The 22,819-nt window shown below is 34.2% G+C and overlaps 2 protein-coding genes and 1 pseudogene across 3 annotated transcripts; 1 reads left to right on the forward strand and 2 right to left on the reverse strand.

Moving 5' to 3' along the window:
* Positions 1–1,205: 1,205 nt before the first annotated feature.
* On the reverse strand, positions 1,206–1,553 carry LOC129887462 (uncharacterized). Its single transcript, XM_055962573.1, has one exon. It carries the CDS (start codon positions 1,551–1,553, stop codon positions 1,206–1,208), a length of 348 nt encoding a protein of 115 aa, XP_055818548.1.
* A 2,947-nt stretch (positions 1,554–4,500) lies between these two features.
* LOC129885410 (solanesyl diphosphate synthase 3, chloroplastic/mitochondrial) lies at positions 4,501–15,998 on the forward strand. 2 transcript variants are annotated; one of them, XM_055959673.1, is made up of 12 exons: positions 4,501–4,776; positions 6,069–6,161; positions 6,991–7,071; positions 7,147–7,218; positions 8,191–8,322; positions 9,442–9,528; positions 10,403–10,474; positions 11,086–11,171; positions 13,050–13,182; positions 13,936–14,025; positions 14,802–14,900; positions 15,502–15,998. In XM_055959673.1, exons 1-12 carry the CDS (start codon positions 4,654–4,656, stop codon positions 15,679–15,681), a joined length of 1,248 nt encoding a protein of 415 aa, XP_055815648.1. In that variant the 5' UTR covers positions 4,501–4,653; the 3' UTR covers positions 15,682–15,998. The 2 variants fall into 2 exon arrangements, with proteins under 2 accessions (XP_055815648.1, XP_055815647.1); XM_055959672.1 differs by having other exon boundaries at positions 4,502–4,776; positions 10,400–10,474.
* Positions 15,999–17,811: 1,813 nt separating this feature from the next.
* On the reverse strand, positions 17,812–22,757 carry LOC129887465 (protein terminal ear1 homolog; annotated as a pseudogene).
* Between the last annotated feature and the right edge of the window lie 62 nt (positions 22,758–22,819).

Consider the following 22,819-nt stretch of genomic DNA (forward strand, 5'->3'; position numbering starts at 1 on the left):
TAAATTTCTCCACCAGTAAATGCATAAGATGGATTGCTTCAGTAGTTGACCGCCCCGGCATGAATCTGAACTGGTTCTCTGAAATTGACACTCCTCTCCTCACCCTCATCTCCACCACTCTCCCAAATCTTCATAGTGTGGCTTAGTAATTTGATACCCCTGTAATTATTACAGTTTTGGATGTCACCCTTGTTCTTGTACAAAGGAACCATAGTACTCCACCTCCATTCATCAAGCATCTTAGCAGTCTTCAAAATAACACTAACAACTTAGTCAAACACTCCAAACCTGCATTGTCAGTACTCTTCCAAAACTCCACCGGAATCTCATCATGCCCAATCGCTTTCCCCTTCCTCATCTTGCTAATCGCACGTCTAACCTCCTCAACCCTAAAACACCTGCAGTACCCAAAGTCTTGAAGACTATGAGAGTACGCCAAATCACCCAGTATGATGTCTCTGTCTCTTTTCCCATTTAGGAGTCTGTGAAAGTAAGCTTGCCACATTTGCTTGATAGAGGTCTTATCCACTAACACTTCACCATTCTCGTCCTTGATGCACTTTACAAAATCTAGATCGCGGGCTTTTCTCTCTCTTGCTTTGGCGAGCCTATACAATCTCTTTTTCCTACCTTTTTCCCCTAACTCGACATACAAATGTTCAAAAGTTGTTGTCTTAGCATGGTGATCGCCGAATTCGCCTTCTTATAGATATCTTTAAGCCTACTCTTTTCTTTCTCATGCACACACTCCAACCACTCCGTACAGGCAACTTTCTTGGCTTTCACTTTGCTTTGTACTTTTTCATTCAACTACCAATCTCCTTGACGATTACCAAAGATTCCTTTTGATAACCCTAGAACCTCGATGGCTACTTTTCTAATGCAACCAACTGTCATGTCCCATATGTTGTTTATATCCCCACTACTACTAGGCCCTTAAATCAGTCAACTTCTCCCTCATCTCCCCAAAAAGGGTGGGAGTTAGCCCCCCCATCTAATCATCGGTCGGTCATAAAGGGTCTTTTTTCCCCTATCTCTCTTAATCTCCAAGTCAATCACCAAAAGCTTATGTTGGGTAGTAATATTTTCACTCGGAATAACCTTGCAATCCTTACAAAGACCTCTATCACCCTTCCGAAGGAGTAAGTAATCAATCTGAGTCATCGCTACCGTGCTACTAAAGGTGATCAATTGATTATCCCTCTTCAGAAACACGAGTTAGCAATAACCAACTCAAAAGCTTTAACAAACTCCAGGAGCGATATCCCGCCTACATTCCTTTCCCCAAAACCAAAGCCTCCATGGACATCATCAAAACTATCAGAACTTGTACTGATATGTCCATTGAAATCTCCACCAGTAAAAATCTTTTCAATACTAGGTATACCTCTCACTACCTCATCCAAATCCTCCCCAAAAAGTCTTTTGACTTCTTCATCCGGGCCTACATGGAATGCATACGCACTAACAACGTTCACAATAAGCCTGCTTATGACTAGCTTAATAAACATCATCCTATCACTGATCCTCTTTACCTCCACCACACACTCCATAATATCCGCATCGACTAAAATACCTACTCCATTTCTATCTCTTGAGCCTCTTGAGTACCATAATTTAAATCCGTCCACATCCCGAGCTTTGGAACCTACCCATCTAGTCTTCTGAATACAGGCTATATTAATCTTTCTCCGCTTAAGACTCTTCACTAGCTCTATGGACTTCCCTTTAAGCGACCCTATGTTCCATGATCCTACTTTCAACTCATGAAAACCCGTCTCCCTCTTACCATTATTTTTCCTCGCATTCAACCCTAATTGAGGACATAACCCTAGTCCACCATCAGTAACTAAAGCCACTAAAATGATTTGAACTACAAAGTAAAAAACTGATAATAAATAAATCCAGAAAATACAAGCAATGAGATGATAATTGACAATATAGAATGTATAATAGAGAAACAACACACAATAGCTAATAGGCAAATCAAGAACACTAAGCACTAAGTGAAGAAGGAAAATGAAGAACAATAACTAAACATTAATGGTAAGAACTAAGAAAGAAGAATAATAATCAAACTATCAGAAAATGATACTAATATATAAAAGGGAGCACAAATAATCAGTCGAGGAAAGGAAAGATAGAATCTAGCCTGGAAAAAATGTGACAAAGATTCTGAAACTTGCCGAAAAGTTCACCGGGAAAGATCGCCCAAATAATCTCGCCAGAAACCATTGGACGTCGCCGGAAATCAATAGATATAGGTCAGATCTGGTGGTATTTCACCAAAAAATGAGTAAAAGAAAGAAAGAAGAAAAAAAAGAAAAAAAGAAAATTTTGCCGAAGGTCTCGTCGAAAAAAGCGATAGCAGCCAATAAAGATAAAGATGGAGTTCAATGAACAGGAGAATGTTGTACACAACAAGAAAGCAAGTATTACGCTAAATTTTTTGTTTTGAATTTAAAACTTATGTTAGATTTTCACATTCATTTATTTTAGGAGTATTGACTCGATGTTTCACATTGCAAATTTTTTTTAGTTAGAGTTGATAGATTATCTTTTTGTCAAATGCTTTGATAATTTTATGACAGGCCCTTAAACTATCTCAATTTTTTGAGCTTCATGTCACATCCTTAATTTTCTACTAAACACACGTTCGATACTTGACAACTTGCCCACGTTCTTGCACCATTTGTTGACGTTCTTACTATGCCAAGCCAATTTAACCTAAGATTCTAGGAATCAGTAAGAGAATGAAAAAGATTGCTAGGAAAAATTGTATTGTAAAGAACTTTGATATTTGTTTGATGATTTTACAAATAGATGCCCCTTTGTTTATACTACTCACTAAAGGGCTAAAATATAAATAATAATTATCATACAAATCCTTACATATTTATATTTAGATCTTTTCTCTAGAACTATCCACATGACTAAAATATTCTAGGGACTTTCAATGCAAATATATGATATTCTAGGTTCTACCATGAAAAATTTCTACATTTCTCTAAAATCTTTTACCGAGGACTATCCTTCTTCTTATATAAGTGTTCCACATAGATAACTTTATGCGACATGGCACTTACGTAATGCTTATGTGGCATAATTACGTGGCGGATCGTTACATTCATGTTTGAATTATTGAGAGTGTGAGTTTTTTCTATCTGAACTACCATCCAATAGTTGTAAAACACACCTCAAATAACTTCTGATTATATAAGTACACTCTTTCTTTTTTCAAAAAAGTTTTGCCACGTGAAAAAATTATTCTATTGCGACAAATGTAAATAAATTAATATCAAGTTAAAAATTACAGTTAAAGATTAAAATTGTCAATGTATAAAATAATTTTTTCTATTAATGACATTTACCATCTTCTTCTCTACCTTTTTAGTTGTGGTCCCATCTTTATCGTGACATCGATATCTCAAACTTGAAAGAGGAGAGTTTAGAATTTAAGGAAGTCAATTAAAAATATATTACAAAATTTATGTGTTAGCAAATAAAGTCGTTATATGGAGAAAGATTTTTTATGGAGAAACACATCTAGAAACATTTTTAGACAAACATTTGGTCTAGTCAATATCTATGTATGTTTTGTTAACCATTAGATGATAGTTTAGGTAGGAAGCTTACCCTATCAATAGTTCAAGGTATAGTTTAGGTCTTTTGTTGATCATTAACTCTTTTTTTTAATGTATTTTAAAAATATTATTAATCATTATAATTTATAGTATTATGTAGTTTTCATATATGAAAAAAAAATTCAAAAAAATTATACTTTTTTCTGTCTAAATTCACGATCAACATTAAATAGTTTGTTCTCATAGCTTGAACTGTTTAACAGGAGTAAATATTCTAAAATACTAATTATGTGGGTTGCAATAAAACAGTATGGGTGTTTGGTCTAGTGGTATGATTCTCGCTTCGGGAGCGAGAGGTAGCTTGTTCGTTTCTCGCAACACTCCCCTAAAGTGATGAACCCTTTCTCTTTTCTCCATTTACTACTCTTGCAATTTGATATTTTATTGTTGTTTAATCAAATTGGTATTTCAAACTTATTATAGAACCTAAAACTTTTAAATTACCCTTTATCGTTTCTTGTTCTCATAAAATTGGTTATTTTATTATTATTTAATTATTGATATTTTGAGATTTATTTTCTAGATTAATTTAAATTTATGCCACGTAAAATCTATTTTGAAATACTTCCTTTTTCTTATATATAAATGATTTAGTTTTTTTTTTTTAATTTTGTTCAATCATTTGATATTCGTAATTTGCTCATTTGATTAATTCAAATTTGAATTATGTGGGACCTTATTCAAGTAAAAAACACCCCAGCCACCCCTCCAACTTTCCTTAAAAACAAACACCTTCTAGTAGCATTAGTAGTTTTTTTATTTGTTTGGCATAGTTTAAGGGCATTTTTAAATTTTTAGACAAATTAGGAATTTCCAAATCAATAAACTTGTGACTATTATTATGGTTGCGTTCACCCTTTTTTCGTTCCTCGCAACCCTTGGCCTGGGCACCGCTTTATTTTGACCATTCTCCTCTTTCTTCTTCTTCTACTATATGAGTATAGCGACTCAAAATAATACACTCAAACTCAGCAGTCAGCACACACAAAATAGAAATTGAAAACGAACGATGATATTTTCAAGGGGTTTATCTCAGATTTCGAGAAACCGCTTCAGTAGATGCCGATGGTTAATTTCATCACGTCCCATCCAACAATTACATCAATCCAATCACATCCACGATTCTCAAAAGGTGAAATAAATCTTTTTTTTTGTTCCGGTGTTCTATATTTATTAGTTACTGTTGCATTTCTTTAGCTGTAATGGGTATTGTGAAGGAGATGTTGGGTTCGAGTTTTCGGTTTCTTGCCAATCAATCAAGGACTCTTCAATCCCCAAATTAGCTGGGATTGGATAGTTTAGTTGCTATTATTGCTAATTCGCGAGTTTTCATCCTTTATTATCATTGTTTTTGGTGATTATTAGGCACTGTTGCTTTTCTTTATCTGTAATTGGGAATGGTTCGTGTTTAGTTTGAGATTATGCCATTTTTTAATTCTTAAAGCGTTGAGGTAGATGCCTAGTTCGAGTTTGCGATTTCGCCAATTAATCAACAACGCGTCAATTCCAAATTACTTGGGATTGGCTCTATATCATTGGTTTCTGCTATGCTTAGGTCCATTTCATTCTACCAATTTAAACTTTAGTATGGCACAATGGAAGTATACGATATGTATAGGCACGATCAATTAGTTGGCGATGTGTTCTAATCATGCTAGTACATTTGCTTTAGGTCCTATGTTGACTAATGATCATAATTATCGATAGTGATTAGTGGTTGAAATAATAGTTGGTGGTGATGATTGCAAATAATGGCTAATGATGATGACAATTGATTCTGGTGATTGGTGGTAGTGGTGTTTATGGTTGGGCGGAGGATGGCAATTGTGGATGGTAGGTGGTGCTAGTTGTGGGTGGTGGTTGAAAGTAAATGGAGTAGTGGTTAACTGTCGTCTTTGTAGAAATTCTTAAATAGACATTATAATGATATGACTTTGTTATAGATCTTAATCATTCAAACCCATTTAATGGTTGGATAATAGGAAAAACAAACATACTTAATGATTAAGATTCAAACCTTGAAAACAAAAAGACTTAACTACTGAAATCTGAATGATTTAGGTTAAGATCTTTGTTAAGTGCAAACAAATGAGGTCTAAGACTTTGTTCAAGATCTTAATGATTAAGACCTATTCAGACCACATATGTGCTTAAATCATATGCAAATAAATGCACATAATGGTCTAAGGTCTTATTAGTCTTCTTATTTACCAATAGAAAATTATAGAAAACTTCTTGTACTTTTTATTTTTATTTTGTAAAATATCAGTTTGGATGAGCTCAAATAGAGCTACCTATTCATATAGCCAATCCTGCTTGTAGCTCTTTTTCAAAGATTGCATAGTTTAATTGCCGAATTTGTTGTTATTATTGCTAATTTGGGACTTTTCATGCTTTATTATCATTGTTTTTGGTGATTATTAGGTTTTGGGTTGCAGAGTAATTCATTCATGGGTTTCTAATACTCTTAGAGGTATTGGGCAACAAATTCACCAGCAAAGCACTGCTGTAGCAGAGGTTTGTCTATAACTTTATTTCGGATTACTACAGTAATCATGTTACTTCCTGTCTTTTTGCTAACATCATATGTCAATACCATTCTTTTTAGTTGGCTTTCTTATGGTTTATATTTTGTGTAACATGTTGTGATTAAGTATTTCAAGAAGAGACACCACAACACTTACTCAGTGCTGTCATTTACTATTTCCTTTGTTCACTTTTACTTGTCACTTTTAACGTATCAAGAAAAGACAATTACCTTTTTCAATGTTTACCCTTAGCAATTAATTACTTATTCCCCATATCCTTTTCCAATACCTTATACTAAACATTAAATTAATAGGGGTAATATGGTAAAATAACCATGTCAATTATTATTTTCTTAATGGGTGTGCCAAGTAAAATTGAACGAGGGAGTAATAATGATCTTTTACAGACTAAAAAAAGTATTTCATCAAGAAAAAAGTGATCATATGGTCTAGGCAATTATAGAAGTATTAACAGTTGCGCCATGTTCCAATCAAGAGTAAATGGAAGGAAACGCCTTTTTCTTTATTCCTCTCCAATTGTCTTAGTCTGGATAGGCAAATCAAATTCAAAATACTTGATGCTTCTAGCAAGTAGATGAATTTTCTTGAGATAGAGAATGACTTTGTCAGTGTCATTATTGTTGAGCTGCCATTTTAAGGTCTTGTCTATGTAGTTCGAGTTTCTTTCTGATACAAATCATCAAATCTTCTATTTTCCTATCTTATTCGTTGTCGGGTTTTCTTTTTATATCCCCTTGCTTTATATAATTGCAGAAGGGTGATGTTTTTCACACTGTTCCGCTTTCTCTTTTTCTCAGGAGCAAGTGGACCCATTTTCCCTTGTTGCAGATGAATTATCCCTTCTGACAAACAGGCTGAGATCAATGGTAGTTGCTGAGGTATATAACTTGTTCCGTGATTTGGCAGTTGCTACATTCATGATGCTAGATGACAGCTGTTTCATTTGTATACAGGTTCCAAAGCTGGCTTCAGCTGCTGAGTATTTCTTCAAAATGGGAGTAGAAGGAAAGAGGTTTCGACCCACAGTATGATTTGTAACTCCGAAGCTGAATTTCTCTGTATAATATACGTTTATCATTAGTTTTGGTGCAAAGGCTTTTGTGGATAGTCCAAAGGGAGAAACTTTCATATTCATGATTCATCAAGTAATTGTTGGAAAACCTAAATCCACATTTATTGATGTAGGCTGCATAGCTTCCAAAAATAAGTCGCGATTCTCTTAAATTACTGAGTTTCTTTTAAATACTGATGAAAACTAAGGGTTTGTTTGGTATGACGGAAAATGTTTAGTGAAGTTTGGGTCTGAAATAGTAGAGGCATACATTTCATACATTTCTTTCAGAAGGCTTAAAACATGTTTTCCTAAAAACTAAGAAAGAAAAAGAATTTCCCTTAGTTGCACTTGTAGTAGGTTCAAGTACGATGCTCCAGGAGAGGTGACTGAAAGCAAAACAAAGAATGTGAATAGAACAGGGAGAAACATGAAAAGACTAAAGAAACCGAAGAAGTTGGCAAACAAAATTGAGCTGAGTTTTATTACTTTTAAGAACTTGGGTCTCCTTTTTAATTTTATTTTGCGTTTTAGTAGAATATAAAGTGTCAGTTTATATATAAACAATACTTAGAAGAAATAATTTCTTTGTATTAGATGTGTAATTTTTCCAATAATTTTATCATCAAATGTTACCAGTCTCAAAAATATAATTTTATTATCTAATGAACAATGGTGCTCTTTTAAGGGATTTGAATTGAAGTCTTGTAATTTCAAATTAAGTACATTTGTGGTGTCAACACAGATAGTACCCTCTTGAACATTGTACTTTGGTGGTGCTTCTTATTGACTGACTTTAAATGGTTATTGACTTATAGTGCAGTTGCTTGGGCAGATCCATCATAACGTAGAATTTTTTCAAGTTTGTATAATGTCAATGTTTTTCAACTCATGTTTTCCTACATTCTCCCTCGAAAAATAAATACATTGGTGCACTTTCGTGTAGGTTTTGCTGTTGATGGCAACTGCATTGAATGTACAGATTCCTAAATCTGCTCCCCAGGTAGATGTTGATTCTTTGTCTGGGGATTTGCGTACAAGGCAGCAGTGTATAGCTGAGATCACTGAGATGATCCATGTAAGTATTCTCTCTCTTCATTCTGATAGGATGGAAAGACCATCAAGTTGATTGTTAAATATAGAGTTGATATTGACTTTGATGACAAGATTTTAATATTCAGTCTTGATGATATATTATGTTACCTGGCTTTGGTTCCAAGTGTTGGATACAACACAGATTCCAAATATGAATGGATTCAACTTAATCCAAGTTTTATGTGTAATTTGAAGGTTCCATACAAAAATACCCTGACCGATGTCATAACTATTTGATACGAGCACCTGATAAAAAAATGTATTTGATACGAGCAGATGAAAGGTGAAATGAAGAAGTCAAGTAACATAGATGAACTACACTTTCAGGTGGATTTTTTGATACAGGGATAGAGGATAAATTCATGAAAAGAATCTCATATATAAATCTGATTGGTAAGGAAGCAACAGAGAAACACAGGGTTTAACTGATATATCTCACCTGATTGGTAAGGAAGCAACAGGAGGACGGAGCAATCTGTAAGAGAATTTCCACATGGTATGATAAGTACTAATCTACCCATAACCATGCATAAAAAATTGCATTCACTGAGAAAAATTGTGGAGTTCTGTTCTGAATTTTAAGGACAGCAGTGGGATATTAAATTTTAAAGGGTGGCTGATCATTCCTTTCACTGGGAAGGGCAGAGATGCAGAGTTGTTTGTTTTGGTCCAATTGGTTGGTTTCGTGATTGTTGCTTTCTTGGTTTTATAAGGGTGACCTCTCTAGGTTTTTACTTTTCCAACAGAAAAGGCAGCTGCAGCTGTTGCCAGATTGTTTGATATCTTTTCGTAGCGAGCAAGACCAAAACACGTTTCTATACTTTACTTCCTAAAAAAAAGACCAAAACGTGTTTCTCTCTTTCTTATTGGGCCTTTTTCCTTAAATCCTGTTTTCTTTCATCCCTGATGCTCAATGAGCCAACCACATGGCATGATTGATGCAAATTATATGAATGGGCCTGCATTCAGAAACACCAGCATGGCCATCTAGATGATGTTTCATATTCTCTCCTCTAATTCACATTAGTTTGTTAATTGGTCCTAAAATGCCTTTTTCTTACAAATTTCTTCAAGTCAGGTTTCTTTTTTTACTCTATTATAGGTTGCCAGCCTACTTCACGATGATGTACTGGATGATGCTGACACAAGACGTGGGATAGGTTCTTTAAACTTTGTAATGGGAAATAAGGTACATAGTACTTTGCTTTCCTTTCTGAAATATGTTATTCCCTGTTAGGGACTTTCATATAATGCAAGCAAGCAGATGTTGCAGTGAGATTCCATTGTGTTGTTTATATTTTTTTAACCATCTGATATCTGGAATTCACTGGCCCGAAAAATCCAAATTCACGCCAGGTAGGGCCCATTACCAGGGAAGTGCCCCCTACCAAGAATTTCTCCATTTCCAAGGAGCTTAAGATGTTATTGACTTGTATATTATTACAATGGTAGTGGAAGAAATATTAATGTACAGATGAAAAGTTAGTATAATAGAATAAATATCATATGAAAGTAACTTTATCAAAAGAAATAAAAATCATATGAAAATATAAACTATTCATTGTTAAAAGATTCAAATTCTTGAAACTTGTGAAAGTTGTGTAGAAAAATACTATTAATGGAATAATGTCAAACATTTTGAGCTTCCCATATGAAAAAATAAGGTGTTATATAAATTGAATCAAGAGGGAGTATCAAAAATAAGGTGTTATATAAATTGAATCAAGAGGGAGTATCTTATATCACCAAGTAGAACATTGGATATGACATGTTTACTGGAGATAGCAGTACTACTTTTTAATTATTAGATAATATGGAAGCAGTCATTTTTAGAATTAGAGCAGGCTGAGTGATAAAGGGGGATCAGGACTCATGCACTCCTCTTGCGTGGAAGAGCAATTGTTTGAAGTGGATCTTTTTTTATTTTTTGAAATGGATAGGTGGAAGAGCAATTTTCACCTGTGGGGTTTATATTTAACCAAAGTAACTCTTTGTAGAGTATTGATAAATTGTGTCATCTTGGTGTCTGCTGGCCCTATTATCTCTTTTCTTGTTTGAAGCAGCTAGCTGTACTAGCCGGAGACTTTCTGCTTTCCCGAGCATGTGTGGCACTTGCCTCCTTGAAGAACACAGAGGTATACTTTGTCTTCTCCTCTTGGCTCTAGTGAACGTTTAATATATTTGCGCAATTAACAAGAGTTGAAACTATATTGTTCGTAATAATCTTATTCTTAAGGCTTGTTTTATTCTATTCCTACTTATCAGTGTCTTCTTTTCTTGGGATGTGTTAGCATTGTACATTCTTTCTTTCTATAAATTTCTTGATGGTCGACAATAAAGAATTTTAATTTGTCCAGGATTACGGTTTTTACACACTTTTTACTAATTAACGCATGTAATTTCGTTCAAATTAATCTCTTATGGTTGGTGATCCTTTTGTAACTTATACGTTATATCACAAAACTTAGGTTTTTGCTCTTGTTTTATTTCCAGCCGTGCAACTATATATAAGGGTTTTTTTCTCCTATTAAAGAAAAAAGTGACACTTAATTTCCTGCATGTTGCGTTCATGCATGTATGTTGCCTCTCCTCCATCAAAAAGAAAAAAAGTAGAAGAAAAATGGCAATACCAGCAAACAGGTATAGGAGTGTAGCTAGGAGGTTTATATTAGCTACACTTCCGTTGCTTTATTTTAGTTATACCTGTTGTCATCCTCTCTTCAGCTCTGTCACTCTGATCTTGTAGGTTGTATCTCTTCTGGCAACTGTTGTGGAACATCTTGTTACTGGAGAGACAATGCAAATGACGACTTCTTCTGATGAACGTTGTAGGTATGGTGGTAGAGTGCAGATTAGATTTTTATGGACCCTGATTGAAATTAAGTCAACTAAAATATATCTATATCTCAAGATATTATAAAACTTCGTGACTTCTTAACTAGATAGTTATGTCTTCCCAAATTTGATCATATAAATGAGATCAGCCTGTTCACTTAACTTCTGTTTTAAGGCAGCGGTGTAGTGCAGATGCCGCAGCAGATAGGAAGAGACTCATGCATTAAGAAGACTAGAACCTGTTCCCAACTAGTAGATATCATCCATATGGATATATTTCCTCCGTTGTGCCCTATTTTTACCCAAGTCTGCAAAACTCTATATTTAACTAAAAGATAAAACTATATAACTATAGTGACCTTATTTTTAACTAGAAAATAAGATAAATAAAGGCGGTGATAATGACAGAAAGTAGTCAATTATCAAAGAGAAAATGATATAAGGTAGTCATAATATTTTTTGTGAGCTACGTTAGCTTCTTTCTCCTAGCGCATCAAGTATAATCCAGCATGGCAGTTTATTCTATATGTAGTCTCTTAGACGAAAATTGGCTCCAATATGCAAGTGGTTCTAATCTTCTTTCCCATAAATGTGTCCCACTTATCTACAACTCCATGTATCCCATATTTGACCTCCTGAAAGGCTGAAAACACTTTTCTTATGAACTTGCTGATATTATTAACAAAACAGTGTAAAATCTTGAAGATGTGGTTAAAGATGTGGAAAATGAGAAATTTTATGAATAAATTTTTTTCCTTCTCTCTTCATCATCTTTTGTAGAATTCTAGTTTTTTCTCATTATATTTCATTTATTTAAACTTGTTGCATCAGTTTAGTAGAAGGGGATCCAGAGTTAAAATTCTGGCCCCAAACAATATTAGAACATTGGAACAGAGGATAGGATATAATTAAACCACAATTCTTTAGGAACAGCACCTCTTTTCGAAAAGCCAAGCCTGTGAATCAACTCAACATAGAAAATGTTGCAAACAGATAAATATGAATGAACTACTGAATCATAATTATTTAGTTTGATACATTAAAGTGTGCTAATACTATGAGCAAAATGATGCTTGCAGACAGGAAATAAGACCGAGCTTATATATCTTTCTAGGACACAACATTGTGTTTAACTTTGCGGGTGTTTAGGTGTTATGGCTCTAATAAGTGGGGAATCTTGTGTCAGCTGATGCATACTAAACATGCACTTTTGCCTAGCTTTCTCCCCGATACCTTAGCTGGCGAGGATATAAACTAACTTTAGCCATATCATCTCTGTTAAAAAACACCATGTGTTTTTACTCATTTGTCTTCAGAGGCGGATCTAGGATTTGAAGTTCATGGGTTCCTATAACAATCTCAAATCAATATACCATAATAACTGGGTTCATAATTATGTATTTATAGATATTTATTGAATTTTTTAATACATAATAGGGTTTGAGTAAAAACTACTGGTCCTCATGAACCCGTAAGCAGAGCTCTGAATCTGTCACTGTTTGTCTCCAAATAGTTGCAACAGCATTCGATTTGAGATTGAGGGTTGTGGGAACTTGAAATGTCTAATTTTGGTGAAAAGGATGGAGAAGGGGTATAAGCTTTCTGAAAAGTAGTAACCTCATGTCATATGAAACATCCAGGTTGGTGTAGTTTTAAGATTAGAAGGGAAGGGGGTGGTACACATAGAATAGTTAGCACTTCTTCTGCTTAAGTAGTTTGATCAGTAAATACATGCGCTAATGACTTGTTAAATAAGTCGTGTATGCGTTGCGCTAAAGGTTGCTTACAATCTGCTTTATTATCTGCATCTATTTGTTTGTTAGACATTTTGACCAACCTTTCTCCGAAATTAATGTTCCTAGTCATCTGTTGCAGCATGGAGTATTATATGCAGAAAACATATTACAAGACTGCATCATTGATTTCAAATAGCTGCAAAGCGATCGCACTACTTGCCGGGCATACTGCTGAAGTCTCCGTGTTGGCTTTTGACTACGGAAAAAATCTGGTCTGTATAGTCTTCTGATGCGATTCCTACTTGACTTAATACATCCACTTTTAGGTTATAATGGGTTCAGTAAAACGTAGTAAAAATAGTTCTATGTTCCGACCTTTTCTCCATTGTTGCTATCTGGGTGGAAATATTGAGTATAAATACTCATAAGTTGCTGATATGCATCTTATAACATGACCCCTGGTAGAAATTTCAGTTTGGCAGATATGGTTTTCCTTAGGGGTGGCAAAATCAACCCAACCCGCCCAATCCAACCCAACCCATTTAAGTTTTGGTTGGGTATTGACCCATTCATTCATTAGCTCAACCCATAAAAAATTGGATTGATATGTAATCCGAATTGACTCATAAGAAATCTTTTTAAAATATTTTTTTTTCTTTTCAATTTGATATGTTATATATAGTCATAATAAAGAAAAAATAATTTTATTAGGTACTAATATGATTTGAAAGAACAAATAAAACAATTAAGCTTAATAAAAATTGGGTTGGGTTGGGTCTTGACCCGTTATATAACCCATTACCTAACCCATTTTGACCCAAACTAATTTGGGTTGGGTTGGGTTGGGTTGGGTCTTGACCCAATTGTTGTCTTAATCCATTATGACCCGTCCAAATTTGACCCAACCCGCCCAATTGCCACCCCTAGTTTTCCTTGTGATTGTACAAATAAAGACCTGTTTAAGTAATTCACCACAAGAGTTTTCCCTAGTTCTGATTTCTTGCTTTCTATGTCTGTTCATGCAGGGATTGGCATTTCAATTAATCGATGATGTTCTTGATTTCACGGGCACATCTGCAACCCTTGGCAAGGGTTCATTGTCTGATATTCGTCATGTAACTTCTCTGGCCTTGTCAGTTGTTCACATATTCTTTTACCTCAATTTAGTTGACCAAAAAGAATGGCCACAGAGTTTAGGATGTAGGGAGCATTGGCTTACCGACAGATTTACTCATATTTTCTATGGATTTCACAGCGTGGTCTGATATATATTTATAAGTTGAGAATCAGCAAGCAATTGACACTCCATGGTTTTAGTATCTTATCACCATTATTTTCGTTGTTACTATACTATTACTTTTTACTGCTATTAGCACTACTACTAGCACCACCGCTACCACCGTTACCACCGTTAACATGGCTGCTCTACTGCTGTTGTTATTATATTATAATTAAAATTCAACAACTGCAAGTGAAAAGTTGAGAGCTTGGATCTTTCTCCTAGAATATTTGATCTCTTTACATTTGTTTTCATTAGTGTAGAAGTGAAGTATATACTCGTCTAAGGCTTATATCTTTAGATTTGTTTTCATTAGTGTAGAAGTGAGGTATATACTCTTCTAAGGCTTTCTTTCCCTCTTTATTTTTGTTCCAACAATGATGATTGCTTCAGTGATTTTTTCATCTTATATTTCCAATTAAATTTTTCACGTGTGCCGTTCTTAGTTTCTCACTGACTTGTGCTTCCAGAGGTCATATGATGAAAAGTAGATTCTTACTCTTACAGATAACCCTTTACATGATGTGCTCATTCACAAATTTTAGAGTCATGTCTTAAGAAGGCTCTATTTTCCATATGTATTGAGTTTCTCTGGTATACTTGTGTTTGTAGGGAATTGTAACTGCCCCAATATTGTATGCCATGGAGGAATTTCCTCAACTGCGTACGCTGGTGGACCGAGGTTTTGATGATCCTGTCAATGTGGAGATCGTAAGCATTTTTGCGTTCATTTTCTCCTAGCATGTCCATAATCACCTTTGTGTTCTTATAAACTTTGTGGTTGAATGTCCTTATACCTCTTAATTTGGCATGCTTTATAATGAAAATGATGATAATGATTTTACTTATCCAAATGATAGAGGTGCTTTTTCCCTCTAAATATGCCACGATTTCTATCAAGTGTATAGCTTTAATTCTGTATAAATCCCTCGTTTTCATTTGTGGTTACATGTCCTTGTACCTATTGTCCTTTCAAAGTTCAATGTTGGACTAATTTGTGATACAACCATCTATTTCAAGTCTATTCTTGCTCTGGGATTTGAGTTTTCGTAATGCCTATTGTGGTGCACTTATTTCTGGTTCTCGACTTTTAAAAATGTTGGAAGTGATGTTCTGTGTTAGATAATGCTCGGATCTGCTGGATTTCTGGATTGATTTTTGTTACTAGTTTTTGCTGATGACTATCATGTTGTAAATGTGTCGCTGCGGCATCCTTTCGCGTTCCACATCCTGATTAACTATTGGTTTTCTCATATAACGTATGAAATTTAGTTGTGATCACTCTACCATAATCTACCCATGAAAATTGCAGGCTCTGGACTACCTTGGGAAGAGCAGAGGGATACAGAGAACAAGAGAACTTGCCAGAAAGCATGCTAACCTTGCGTCAGCGGCAATAGACTCTCTTCCAGAGAGCGATGACGAGGAAGTTCAGAGATCAAGACGTGCACTTGTAGAACTTACTCACAGAGTCATCACAAGAACAAAATAGGGGGAATAAAGGGAATCTATCAGGTGCAGCCACACATTCAATTAGTGTACGATTTTTTTTTCCTTGACTCAACACGAAATCCGGTATTTCTTGGGACAACATACCCTCACTTCACATTATGATTTTGTTATAGATAGATAATTTATGATTCTCCTCATCCAATAATTATTTAGTAAGACCATTGTTTTGCCTGTTCTGTACTGGATACAACTCTGTAGAGTAAATGTGATACACATTGATGTTGTACAATCCAGTTGAAACTTAGTGGATGTACCCTTTGATACATAAGGTTGAAAAGGCTAATGGCTATTGACTAAGCGTGCGTGTTCAGTTCGGTTTAGTATTATTCGTATTTGGGTTTTTCATTTTCGGTTTTGAGAAATTGTAATCTATTTGTGTGTGTGGTGGTGGGGGTGGGGGTGGGGGGTGGCGGGGTTTGATCTTTTTTCTCCGGTGATCTGCACTTTATTTCCTACGTCCTTTTTCTTCAGTCTGTACTAATCTTCTCTCAGTGATTATTTAGAGTCTGTTTTGTAACATATGGGGATTACAGAATCTACTTTGCAGTAGGATTTAAGTGTTACGATATAACCAGAGTTGAAGTTCGGTTTGAATGGCTTCAGCGGGGATGGGAAAGAGAAACCAATGCTCACAGATATCATAAAGTGGCATTGAGTACTTGGAAGAAGTTCAGCCAACAATTCCAATGAGGATCAATTATAGAATATAAAACATTGAAGATGTAGAAGCAAAAACTGAAAACAATAGAGATGAGCAAGACATGCAATTTATAGATTACATTGATAATGAGAACTATAACATAGATGTTGAACCTCTAAATTCTGAATATGCAGAGAGGGAAAGTGATGGAGAGACGAACATGTCAATTTGGGTTCATTAAAATATAATTAGTCTAAGCAAGGAGTTTGGGAGTAGAATTTCAAGATTGCAGAAAGGAAGCGTTGGTTCTATTCAAGAAGATTGATAGCAAACAATATGTGAACATGAAAGAACCATTGACAAGAGTTATGAAAACTCCAAAAATTAAATGTTTATAGGAGCTAAAAGGGCTTGCCGTAGACAAAGTTTCAAAGCAGAAGGGCAAGAGATAGGGGGAAGGGAATTTTATGTTATTATGCATATATTTAACCAATATGTTTTTTTTAGGTAAATCTTCAATAGCATACTTCCCTCTTTATTCAATAAAGAAAATGATGCTTATGTACTTAAAATTCCTTTAAAACGGACTATTTCTGACAAAGCTATAACTGCAAGTGTTGCTACTAGCAACGCTAGAACTGCAGTGAAAGTGTGAAGATGATGTGAATGGAGGACGCCATTTTTACTGTTTCATACTATTTATTAAGAATTTAATGTTTTGATCAATACGGTTTGAGACTCTCTCGATAAAATTGTATTTTTGATGGATTGAACAACAATACCTTGTTCAGCTTGTTATTGAGTCCTTTCACTTGTTTCTCTGTTGCTGTTGTCCTGGTTGTTGAGAAGGAACATTTTCCTTTATTGTAATTCCCAACTACAACAATTTGTAGAAAACATAGTCTTAGGTAGGATTTTGATGTTGCAATCCTATGAAATGCCCATGTTAATGTTGAGTCATTTACCTTGTTCTAGTTGAACTTGAGTCCTTAACCCTATAGAAACCAATATGTTTATTAATCAAAAAGATAATTTCGATCAAATTTTGTTCTTTTTGTTTTGTTCTGGTGTATGTCGTGCATGATTTTCCTTGGCTATATGGATCATCCGTGCGAGTATTGAAATAATGTACACATATGTAATTCTGAGAAATTTCAATTGCGCTCATAATTATTACTCGTAAAAATTGGGTACAAACTTCCCCATTTGACTAATGGACATAATTTCTTATTCATAACTTTTAACCAAATATCAATCATTTTCTGTTATTCTCCAATGATCGCCAACACAAATTGGAAACAATTGTCTTCAAATAACTGCTTATATTATTGTTCCACAACCAGATTAGTAACTGACCAAATCAACTTTAAGATCCTCACGATGTCTCGTAGACATATATAGCCTGTTAATGGCTAAAATAGATCAACTACTTTATTTTATAAACGGAAAATACAACAACATCGGATTATTTCAGCCAGATGGAGAGACTTTGCATTCCCCTACAGTAATCATTTGCACCGATTCCCCAGAACCATCTCTGGGAGGACTAAACCAAACTGGCAGAAACTCTTCTGATTCACAATTAAACCTTGTTTGCTTGAATCGGTTCACTACAGCCTCTTTTCCCTGTTAATTGGTAGTAGAAATTTCACATCAAAAATCACAAAGTTAATTAACAATTTATTGGTTTATCACTTTATTGTTTGAAATTTAACATTCACGCACCTGGACCTTCGCACTGACAATCTTAACACACCAAGTAGACCCCGGAAACACGTTTTGTTTGTCAAAAGCCCCAAAAATATTCCACACAGTTGTCTAATCGGTGAAATTCACAAACGCATAGCCTTTGTTCCTTTTGTTTCTGCAAATGCAAAATTAAAAGCAAAGTTAATAGTACGTACTGAAGTGGCTATACGTACTTTGACTACTGCAAATAAACTCAAGAAAAATAATTACTTGAAATCCATAGTCAAATACAAGAAATCATAAGCGAAGACATGAATATTTTCTCCAGTAAGCAGTGCTTGTCCAGAAATTGCATCTACATCTCACGGCTGTAAAGGAAAAAATGTAACTAGAGAGTTCAGACCATTAAATTTTGTTTTAATCAACTTCCAAATAAGGAAAATGTAATATGAATAATAAAAGAGATAAAAAATAGATAAACGAAAAATTAAAAATTACTTGTAGTCAAATAGAATATTCTTGATCATGATAGTAGTTTCGTTCTTATATGCCCAACTTATAGGTATCACACCGTATTTCTTCAGGTCATTGTTTCTCGACAACTTCCCACCTCTGATTCCCTTAATGGATGGAGAAATTTTTTGCCTGGCGACATAATCATTTATCAACCTAGGAGGAATATTCAGACACGGGCATTCCACCGATGGTGATTGCACATTCTCCCACGGTGGTGAATCAACACCAGGAGGAGGAGGAGGCGGTGGCAGAATGGAAATAGGTATATATTCGGATGCATGGATGTTCAACAAACTCTTACTAACAGTAGTCATGGAGGTACAATTGATAAAATTGTAGTGATTTTGAAAAAAATTGTTCGGCTGTTTCTTTTATATATGAAAAAGAGAGAGATTTGAACAGAAAAGTGAAAGAGACAGTGATAGTGAACAGAAAAGGTAGAATAGTACTTACTGCAACAGAAAAGAGGAGAACAATGTCTAGATTATATAGTGTAAAAAATAAAATTTATTTCAAAAAAATAATTTTATTATAGTAAGTTATATATTTTATATTCCATATGTTTATTTAATAGAGTTATTTATTATCGTAAGTAAGTTATAAAGAAATTATGTAGTTTCGATTTCATTCATTTAAAAAAGGAAAGAATATAATGGGATAGACGGACTTCAGTACTCATTCTTAAGAAATTTCCAAGTCCGGATCACAAAAAATGAAAACATTTGTAATGATTGAAAAAGTATTTTCCCTTTAATAAGATCGGGATTGAACCAAAATAAAGTGAAAAATATACACTTTGTCTCTTGAATTTGGACGTTGAACCAAATAAATAACTTACAATTTTCACAAGTAGTTTTGAAAATCGAACTTCAATTAACTTTTTTAAATAAAATTATATTTGAATTAGTAAATGATAGAGAGAATATTTTGAGCTAATCGTGCATTGTGTTTATACACAAGTGAACTATTTGGGTGATTTTATTACGAGCACGTAAATTATACTAGTATGATGTTTTTAAATATGATATCATGGCTAAATGCAAATAGTACCTATGACTTGTTTTGTCACTATTGCAATCATTGAATTAGGGGCTTCATAACCACAGTACACACACTTCATTTGTTCATTTGTCATTGATCTAAACTCTTGTTGCTTTTCTAGTTATCGATTTACAAATAACAAAAGAATCAAATCTCTCTATGTAAAGGTTGTATTCTCATGTATTGTACAAGATTAAACTTATCTCCAGTGTGTAGTATTTCTCATTTTAAGTCCCTAATGATGAAAGTGTTTTTTAACCTCTACATTTGGGAGGCGAATTATATGTTCAACTCTTTATTCTTTTATTTGTAGAGTACATTATAAAAGGCAGTGATGGAAGAAGTTTTTGTTGGGTATAGTAAGAATAAATGGAAAATGGAGGAAATACGAAAGGATAAATATGAAGTGCTTCTTATGTTTTAGTGAAACGTATTTCTCCGTGGTGGAAAAAAAAAATTAAATATTTAAATAAGAAAACAATTATTGTTAAGGACTTTGGCCTTGTCCTTGAAAAATGATTGATCAAAAGGTTATTTTTAGACAAAATTTTCTTAAATTATTTAATTAATTAGTCAATTCAGTTTCTTTTCCGAATTTATTTAAATTTCCCATTGTTTTAATGACTGTTCTAAAATGTTGTAAACTTTTAGAAACAGTACTTTATGGCTATGAATATCTGTGATTCCTTGGACTCTTAACTACAAAATTTCGGAACTACTTCTTCTTCTACACAACTAAATCTAGTATTCTAGTGTACTTTGCTCCCATTGAGTGGTTTGCTGTCACCATTATTTTTTATACCGATACACTGATGAGTAAAATTATTCTATTCTGAGAGGATATATTCTATTAACCTCGGATACTTAAGGGGCATAATTTCCTTAAGGACACACTATGCGTACGCTCGATTACCTTCTTGTCAATATTATTTATATTTTTTATTACAGATTCTATTTTCTTTACTAATTTTAGTTTCTAGTTTTGAAAACATGCTTTAAACTCTGTTGTTTATTATTTATGCAAAATTATTATTTCCAGTAATTCACTAATACAAATCAGATAACAGCTTAATTCACCCATTGAAACTAAAAAATTCTTTTTGGTGTATTGGGCCTTGAAGCAAATAGAGACACTCATAGTGAGAGAAATAGTAGCGAGTAGCGATAAAGAAGGGAAAAGGTCGATAAAGGTTTCAAATTCGTGTTAAAATCTCAAATTAAATTAATCCATCATGTAGAATTCAAATGGAAAACTATTACATATCTTGATCAGTAATTTTACCTAGTAAATTATAGGAGTAATGAATTCATGTGATATGAAAAGATCTAACACAACCAGAGTAACAGACCAAAATCAACTTTAATGTGTCGTAGGCATATATGTGAGAGGAGTAAATGCCCTGCTAATGGCTAAACTCAACTTTGTTTATTTCGAAAACTAAGGGTCGTTTGGTAAAGTATATTAGTAAAATTAATGCATGTATTAATTAGGTGTATTAGTAGTACCTTATTTGGTACACTTTTTTATGTTATGTTTAACTAATGCAAGCATTAACATTAGTTATACACTCTATTGTGTATTAAGGTGTGTATTACTAAAACCATGGATTTCTAGATATTAGTAATGCAAGGTGATTTAATGCATGTATTAACATGATTAAAGACTCAATTACCCCTCAAAATTCTTTTTACATCTTTTTCACCATAATTGTTGAAGATATTTTTGTAAATAAATATTTTTATGCAATGCATACTATTTTTAATACACTGAATCAAACAATGCATAAGAAATATTCTATCTATAATTAATGCAAGCATAACTAATACACCCTATTTAGCATTATTTTTATACACTTTACCAAACCAACCCTAAAAATACAACAACAAAGGGTGGACTCCATCACCTGCTACTCAATTGATTGATCGGATAATCTCAGAGATTTCTCACGTGCCAGTATTCCACCCCTCAATTTTTTCTATAAACCCTATATTCGATCGATCGGATTATCTGGAGTCGACTTTGTATTGTCCCACATTATTCATTTGCGCCGATTGCCCATAATTAAACCAAACTGGCAGAAACCATTCTGATTCACACTCAAATCTTGTTTTCTTGAATCGGTTCACTAAAGCATTTTTTCCCTGTTAATTAGTAGTAGTAGAAATTTCACATCAAAAATCACAAACTTAATTAACAATTTATTGTTTTATTTTTGAAATTTAACATTCACGCACCTGGATTTTCGCAGTGACAATCTCAACACTCTTTACAGATCCTGGAAACACGTTTAGTTTGTCATTAAAAGCCCAAAAAAAATCAACAGAGTTCTGTGATCGGTGAAATTCACAAATGCATAGCCTATGCTTCTCATGTTTCTGCAAATGCAAAAACAAAAGATAAGCTAATAGTACTGAAGTTGATATACTTTGACTGCAAATAAAACATAATTACACGAGATTATTACTTGAAATCCATAGACAAATACAAGAAATCATAAGCGAAGACATGAATATTTTCTTCATTTGAATCTCTCGCGTTTTCATTCTCCAGGAAACAGTACTCGTCTAGAAATTGCATCAACATTTCACGGCTGTAAAGGAAAAAATGAAATTAATTAGATAATGATAAGGAACTAGAGAGTCGGACAGTTAAATTTTGTTTTAATCAACTTCCAAATAAGGAAAAAGTAAAAATTACTTATAGTGATATGGGATATTCTTGATCATGACAGTAGTTTTGTTCTTATGTGTCCAACTTATAGGTATCACATCGTGTTTCTCCAGTCCTCCTAGTCTAGGAGGAATTTCCCAACGCTGGCGATTCACCGGTTGTGGTCGAACATTATCCTGCGGCGGTGAATCGACGGCAGTAGGAGGAAGCAGTGGAAGCATAGCCGGGGGAAATGGATACGGTGGAAGCATTGCTGGCGGAAATGGATGCGGTGGAAGTATCGCCAGCAGAAATGGATACGGTGGAATTAGAATCACATACGGAGGAGGAGGCGGTGGCGGAGTGGAAAAAAGGATATATTCGGGTGCATGCTGGTTCAACGAACTCCCACGAACAGCAGCCATGGAAGTACAATTGAAAACCAACTGTTTCTTTTATATGAAAAAGAGAGAGATTTGAATAGATAGTGAAGGAAGAAATGAAAGAAAGAAACAGTTGGTTTTCTGCACTCTGTACTCTCTGTAGGCACCAAAAAAGCCTTTTTATAGCAGCACCAAACCA

The sequence above is a fragment of the Solanum dulcamara genome, chromosome 4 (genome assembly GCF_947179165.1).
Source record: "Solanum dulcamara chromosome 4, daSolDulc1.2, whole genome shotgun sequence".
NCBI lineage: Eukaryota > Viridiplantae > Streptophyta > Magnoliopsida > Solanales > Solanaceae > Solanum > Solanum dulcamara.